Source organism: Cyprinus carpio, chromosome B8, assembly GCF_018340385.1.
Source record: "Cyprinus carpio isolate SPL01 chromosome B8, ASM1834038v1, whole genome shotgun sequence".
In the NCBI taxonomy this organism is placed as follows: Eukaryota; Metazoa; Chordata; class Actinopteri; order Cypriniformes; family Cyprinidae; genus Cyprinus; species Cyprinus carpio.
In genome coordinates, this window is record NC_056604.1 from 28,426,411 (window position 1) to 28,434,205 (window position 7,795).

Consider the following 7,795-nt stretch of genomic DNA (forward strand, 5'->3'; position numbering starts at 1 on the left):
CATTTCATAAAAAAAAAAAAAAAAAAAAATCGCAAGTTGGTGAACAGTATTATACAATTAAACCAATAAGGAGACTGGGACTAGTTGTCACAATTTTTACTGTATGGGCACACAATTATATGGGCCACAAATATAAATAAATGAAAATAAAAATTGAGAAAAGACAAATCATTCATGTTACCGTACACCTGACTCAAAAGCTTATATTTACATCTTATATGAGTGATATAGCTTATTACAGCCTTTGTGCCTCCTCTATACTCCACAAGGCATGGCAGTTTAATTGCGCACTAGTCAGAGGAAAAAGGGACTCCTCTCACAGTTTTGACCATTTGTCATGTTGTGTCAAGAGGGAGTCCGGCTGGTCTGTTGTGGTTCCTTATGAAAAACAAGCTCTGGTCCATCCTGCGGACTATATTCTGAGCTTGAGATAAGGTATATGTTTACATATCATATATACATGTCAAGGGCAGTTTCTGAAATCACCTCCTAGTCTATGCAGGTCAGTAAATGTTCTGCACAGTCTGTTTTAGATGAACAGCATGTTCACGTGGGTCACACGGTGTCTTCCTGTCTAGAGGTGTGTCACATTAGCAAAACAGTCAAGATTTCATGAGTGAAAAAGCTCCATTGTCTATTGTCACTAGTGATATATGAAGCACATCTCACACATAAGTCCCTTACAAACCAAGCAGCTTTCTGTCGGTGAAGGAACTGAATCCACGTGATCAACATGAAAATGCGAAACTCCAGATCACATGGACTCCTTTTGAAATGATTGGATTTCTCCTGTGAAATTTCTCTGAGCCGCACTACCTGTGAGCACACATTAAGAGGAGAGTTCACAAAAAATGTGCTGAAAATGCCCTCCCCCTCAGTTCATCAGAGATCAGGATGAGTGTGTTTCTTCATCAGGTTTGTAGAAATGTAGCACTGCATCAGTGTCTCATCAATGGATGCTCTGCAGTGAATGGGTGCCGTCAGAATGAGAGTCCAAACAGCTGATAAAAACATCACAATAATCCACAATAATCCACAGCACTCCAGTCCATCAGTGAACATCTGGAGAAGACAAAAGATGAAACACATCCAGCATTAAGATGTTTTTAACTCAAATACATAGAGTCAATAATCCATAATAACACTTCCTCCAGTGAAAAAGTGTTCTGGTGTGAATCAGGAGAGAAATCTGCACAGATCAAGCAGCGTTTAAACAGCTCTAAACAGATATGTGAGAGACAACAGAAGATGCACTTTTTCACTGGAGGAAGTGTTATTATGGATTATGGACTCATATTTTAGAAATCATATTAAAATCATCTTAATGTATGGATTTGGAGTGTTTTTGTTTTAGCTTTTGTCTTCTGCTCACTGATGGACTGGAATGGTGTTTTTATCAGTTTATTCTGGTTCCTGACCTGATGCTGTTTAACCAGAGTTCTGTCTAAGACTAGTTCAGATCCAGCCTTCAGTGCTTGGTTTGGTGTGGAGGCAGGGCTCGACTGGTCTGCCTGTAGCGGGGCAGTTTCCCAGGCTTCCTCCGCCTCAGGCTCTACAGAGTCCTGTGGGAGCCCTCGGAGTGAGCGTGACACTGCTCTGGACGCCACGGCTTGCCCCCAGCGCTCTGACACCCTCCGTCCCTTACCAGCCCCTCGCCTCAGCTCCATTATGAAGTCCAGACTCTGAGAAGGCAGGCTGAACAGAGGCAGCTCCCTGAAGAACTCCGGCAGGGCCGTCACTGTGCTCTGTCCATCAAACCTGAGCAGCATGAACCGCTCTCCGGCTCGACCCAGCAGATAGTCAGCCAGAATGCAGCTCAGCGATGCGTCGAAGACCTCGGAGCACGTCAGGGACTGGAGACCCCTGTTTACCCACGTCTGTCTTTCTTCTTCCGGTTTCCGCTGGGCAACTCGACAGCCCCATTCCTCGGCCCGCTCGCAGGCCGCCTGGGTCAGGACCAGCACCGCCTTGCCCCCGCGCCGCTGAACCCGGTCCAGACAGGAGTGCAGCCAGGGCACGGGCCCCAGGGCGCTGATCTCCGAGCGGCTCCACAGGTCCAGAGAGACGCTGAAGCCCACGGCGGAGAGACTGGAGCACAGACGGCACACCGGCTCAGTGACGGTGCAGTCCGCATCGGGAGGACACACCAGCAGCACCTCCACACCTCTCACCGCGGCTGAAAACACATGACCGTCACTCACAACAACTACAGGAACTGACCAGCATGAGAGGAGAGAGCAAGAAGGAAACTCACGCTTCACATCGTCCACCTTCAGCCATCTGAACACGCAGCCTGTTATAGAGAGAGAAGGGTTATTAGCACTCCAGCTCACAAAGTTTTACACAAAAATCAAAACATCTAAATTGTATTGCCAAATTTGGGATTCATAACCTTCAGAATCTGAAATAGGTTTGGCTTCATTCCAACTGAGAAAAACCAGTGCATCTCTCATGTCCCGCTCTCATTCTTACATAATTTCAGGTCAAATCAACATTTATTATGGACATGTAATAAGCGTAATGTAATACATAAGTGTGCTTTCTTGCCATGCCATGATGACCAGCACATATTTTCCACCATATGCCACCGTTTTCCACACGCATATGAATTCATAGCTTTAATGGGGTTAAATTATAGCGGCACCATTTCAGCTATTATTGCAGCTAATATTATTGTTTTAATATGAGAGAAGTCTCTTCTGCTCACCAAGGCTGCATTTATTTGATCAAAAATACAGAATCAACAATCATATTGTGAAATATTATTGCAAATTAAAACAGCTGTTTTCTATGTAAATAACTGTTAAACTACAGTTTATTGCTGTGATCAAAGCTGAATTTTACTGCAGTCTTCAGTGTCACATGATCTTCAGAAATCATTCTAATATGATGATTTGCTGCTCAAGAAACATTTCTGATTATTATCAGTGTTTGTGCTGCTTCATGTTTTGTGTGATCCGTGTTCTACTCACTCTTCAGTGTGCCCTGCACTGCATAGGCTGCCAGCACTGACAGGCACACGAGCAGCGCACACAGCACCAGCGGCACGCTCCAGCGAGCCCTCGACACTGCAGCAGAGAAACAACCAGCTGGGATTACATCACTGTCTGCTTCAGCTGCAATGCATTATGTTGCAGTACTGAAGTACTCTGCTCTCTAATCAGAACTAATGGATGTGAGTTCTTGCCTTCAAAAGGACATACTGGTCCCAGGTAACCATCCAATCCTGCCACTTTAACCTGGACAAGAGACACAGTGCTGCCAGTTCCCCAAAACACACAGGTATGTCAGAAACAGACTGCAAATGTGATCAAATATGTATTAGGTACCTGCAAACACAATGAAGGATGACGATCCACTTGTAAAAACTCTCCTTCTAACTGCTGCAACAGACGGAAGAAAAAGTAAGTATCAGAGAAGTGGACAGTTTTCTCTAACTAATACAATAAGTGAAGCCTCGCCATTATTATTGCTTACAGCTCATGTTCTTATGATTTTAATGGACCCCTATCCCGGAATATTAAACTTCACCATCATATTTGACATCTCCAGTACATGTTCGCACCCAGTGTCTGTGGTCGGTCTCCTTCCAGCTGTCATTCAGCCGGGTGTGGACCTGAGGTCTGCCGCTGACCGCGTGGCAGCTACTGTCCAGTCCTGAGCCCTTCCTACACAACCACAGCTGAGCCTCCAGTCTGCAGGGGGCGCTGAGACTCCAGACCAGAGCTGGCTGCTTGTGTCGAGTTTTATTCTCAGCCAAAGACACGGACACGCTGGAGCCTGAGACAGCTGAGAACCAAACCAGAACCAGACACTTATGATGTTACAGTGTTTGCACTGTGCTGACGCTCTATGGACAGCATCTGTAGCATGCACGATTATCCAAGAATATCATTTCGAGGCTTTCTTCAGTTTGTCAAAACAACAAAATTCCCATTTAATGTATATGAGCTTACAGTGGACATCTACAGAGCCTGTGGAGGTTTTAAAGTGAAGTGTGTCTTTCCTTCAAAGAGGTTTAATGCTGCTTTCTCTTTGGTTCAGCGTGAAAAGAGTGTGCCCACTAGAAAGCCACTTCCAGCCTGTAAACGCTTTGATTTTATCAAGGTGTGGCTAAATATTCTGAATATTTTTGAATGCCATACTGTACCTGTTTCGTTCAAAAATGGGCAATACTCCGTTCGGAGAAATTGTCCCCAAATCTACGCAAAAGTAGAAACAAAATAAGCATCAGTTAAAAATAAGAATAACATTAGCTAATATTTACTTTCTTGGTAGAATTGTTTGTGTACAATTTTGTACAATTTGAAATATGTATGTTTGTTTTTATTACAATTATTGTGTTTTATTGTCTTTTAATGAATCACTTGTATTCCTCTTAAGTCAATTTGGATAAAAGTGTCTGCTAAATGAATCAATAATAATGTAAATAAACGTTTGGTGGCATTACCTCAAAGCACAGACAGGGGGCGACAGAGCTGAGTGAAATCTTAAACTCATGGCCGGCATTTTTCTTTACAATAAGGAAGAGACAGACAAACAAGTTAAAACTTAAATTAAGCAATTAAATGTAAATGTATAAGAGAGCAGCGTGACGTACCCATTTGACCTTAACACAAGGTCCCTTCCTGTCCAGCTTCTGGCACACGTTAAACTCCTGAAATCTCTCTTGATCTGCATTGGCCACTGACAGTATCATTTCTCCTGTCACAGTGTCAGTTTTCTTGTGCAGCTTGGGAGCTACTGGAAAACAAAGCCAATGAGAGGGGGTCCTAGTGAGCCACTGATGGGCCTGGACTACACATCTTTGAAAAAACCTCTTTGACTAAGTCAGATTGGCATTTACTGTGTCCTCTGCTAATATCGGCACCCTTGGTAAATATGAGCAAAACAGAAAAAACAGTAAATATTTGCTTTTGCAGTTTCTTCTCTTGTTCTTGGATTCAAAATAATCATAAAAATGTTTTTCTCCAAACATTTGTGTGCAAAAAATGACATATTGGCCCCACACAGTGAGGAGGATTGGAGGGTTGTTTAAGTAGCCAATTAATCTATAATAATCACAGTTGGAGACTGCAGACACTAATTGGGTTTTGGGGTTAGAAAGTCTCCAAAACCCTGAACAGACCTGTTACATGTTCCCTGTGCGCGCGCACGTGTGTGTGTGTGTGTGCGCGCGTGTGTTTTGCCCCTGTCTGCTGTGTGTCCTGTTTGTTCCCATATTTACCCTCATCAGTAGCCACAGCCACTCTCTGGACCACATCCATCTGCATATGTTAGTTCTCATATTAGCTCACTGGTCCCTTTTGTTCTCCTGTGTATAGATAGTCCCTGTGTTTCCCTTGTGCTTTGTCAGTTGTTGAATGTATATTTATTTTATTTTTCTATTTATTTTTCCATTTTTTGTTTATCAATATATACATATGTGTATTTTTATTCTCATGTTATTTTTTATTATGTGTGTGTTGTTGTTGTCTCTGTGTACTGGAAGCTTGTGACACTTAAACAAATTCCTTGTATGCGCAAACATCCGTGGCTTTAAACTTTTTTACCCATGCATGTTTTTGTTCCTGGTTATCTGTGTTTCTGGTTCTTTGTTTATTTTTACTTCATTAAACTCCCCGCAAATAGATCACATCCGCTTCTTTGCACCTGCACCAACATTACAGAACAACTGACCTTTGTTAGGGATCTAGCAGCAGTCCATCTGATCCTTCTTTGCCAGGGATAGCGTTTCCTCAAGGACCATGCCCGTGAGTTTTTAGACGTGGCCTACCACACGCACTTTACAGACAATTCACTCATAACCTTTTATCGTGCTGGACTTAATGAACCACTACGCACACAACTATCCTGTGCTGGTCCTTGAGGGACTTTTCCGCAATTTGTGGATCACGCTCTTTAGCGGAGTGGATCGCCCTTTACTGTGGGAGAAAGGGAAAAGGATCCAGCATCTTAAATATTTTTTGGTGGGAGCATGCTCCTCAAGCTTCGGGAGACGCAGGGCTTGAGCCACCACTTATGTTATCAGCCTGCACCATCTCAGCCATTGGACCCGTCTCAGGCAGGATGAGACTACCCTTCAGAGTCTCATCACCACATGGACGCCACACTAGAGTCTTCAGCCATCATGGACACTACACCAGTGTTTCTGGGCGTCCTGAACGTCGCATCTGAGGCCACAAGAGTGATCCCTAGGCTTTTGAGACTGTCCTGTCATGACCACGGTGGTCGTCCCTGAACTCTTTACCACAGAGGCCATTACTAACCTCTCTGTACTTTTTGTGACAGCTCTGCCTGATCCACCCTGGCCGCCAGACCTGCCAGCTTCCTGCCATACACTTCCCCTTTTCCTCCCAAGGTGGCAACGTCCACTCATAAGCTCTATGTCTGCTCTGATACAGCCACAGAGGGCTCTCTTGAACTCTGTGTATGCTCTGACATGACCATGTCCATAAACTCTCTGTGTCTCCTGATCCACTGTTGTGGTCTTCTGCTCCACTTTGGCCTCCTGATCCACCAGATCCTGATTGTTATAGCTGTGTCTATTTAGTCATGTTAACCCCAGCGTATATAAGCTCTTGTGTTTCCTTCTGTTCTTGTTAAAGGGGTCATATGAAATTGCTAGAAAAGAACACTATTTTGTGTATTTGGTATAATGAAATGTGTTTATGTGGTTTAAGGTTAAAAAAAAAACGTATTTTCCACATAATGTACATTATTGTTTCTCCTCTATGTCCCGCCTTTCTGAAACGCTTTGATTTTTACAAAGCTCATCGTTCTGAAAAGCAAGGTGTGCTCTGATTGGCCAGCTATCCAGTGCATTGTGATTGGCTGATTACCTCAAGCGCGTGACGGAAATGTTACGCCCCTCACCATACTGTGATGCCATGTGTCCCGGCACGACAAGAACAAAACCAATAAAACCCATTACAAACGAGGCATTTGTTGCATCCAGTCGGGACATAATTACTGATTATAATGACTCATACTGTGTTTTTCCGCATTGTGTTGCGTATCGCGCCACGTAAACATAAAACCATGTCGGCATTTTGTGATCAGAGAAATAACAAACAACAAGTGCTTCTCTACACTGTTTAAAACTTGCGTTTGAATCATCAGTGGCAAATTCTTTAAATATGTAAATGTATGTACAGGCTGTGAGTCAGAAGCACCAGACTGTCCTTGCAAAGTTGGAATTGCCCCACTTTATAGAAACAGACACCGACATTGTAGGCTACTCTCCCAGGAAACAGTCCTCCATAAAATATGCTGCACACATCTGAATATTTGGGTTGAACTGTTCTGGAACAGTGTTGTAAATACAACTTAACCACTGATTTCTAGTTGTGTCCTCTTTTGAAAGAACAAACAAAGTAGTTTCGCTTTCACAACGAAACACACAGCGTCTCCACAACATGGCGGCGGCAGCAACAACGAGAATAAAAGTTACACCTTCTTTCTTTGTGTGAACATTTGGGCAGCGTTATGCAAAATTTCCCAAAGTTGTGGGAGTGTGTTTAAATGAGGCGTTTTAGGAGGGTGTGGTTGACTCTTAACTTTTATAAAGAATATCTCTTTGGATTTGAGACTTAAGTCTTTGAAACTTTACAGATCTTCTTTATTCACCAAGAGCTTGGAAAATGAAAAGAAAATGATAAGAAAGGAAAAATTAAAATAGCATTATATAACCCCTTTAAAGTCTTGTCAGTGTATAGATGCCTTGTTGGTGAACTCAGTTTTGTTCTTTGCATTTTTATGTCTTCCTGGTTCCAGTTCACCCTAGTTTCTGAGT

At 43.1% G+C, this 7,795-nt stretch overlaps 1 protein-coding gene across 1 annotated transcript in view; it reads right to left on the bottom strand.

The window, feature by feature from the left end:
• Window positions 1-1,321: 1,321 nt before the first annotated feature.
• wu:fl23c11 (interleukin-17 receptor C) overlaps window positions 1,322-7,795 on the bottom strand; it is a 14,825-nt gene continuing 8,351 nt past the window's right edge. The window contains 10 exon segments of the mRNA XM_042729073.1: window positions 1,322-1,493; window positions 1,496-2,176; window positions 2,255-2,293; window positions 2,973-3,068; window positions 3,188-3,239; window positions 3,330-3,383; window positions 3,566-3,789; window positions 4,151-4,202; window positions 4,451-4,513; window positions 4,601-4,743. Of these exon segments, the coding sequence (XP_042585007.1) occupies window positions 1,456-1,493; window positions 1,496-2,176; window positions 2,255-2,293; window positions 2,973-3,068; window positions 3,188-3,239; window positions 3,330-3,383; window positions 3,566-3,789; window positions 4,151-4,202; window positions 4,451-4,513; window positions 4,601-4,743 (1,442 nt within the window). The 3' untranslated portion in view covers window positions 1,322-1,455.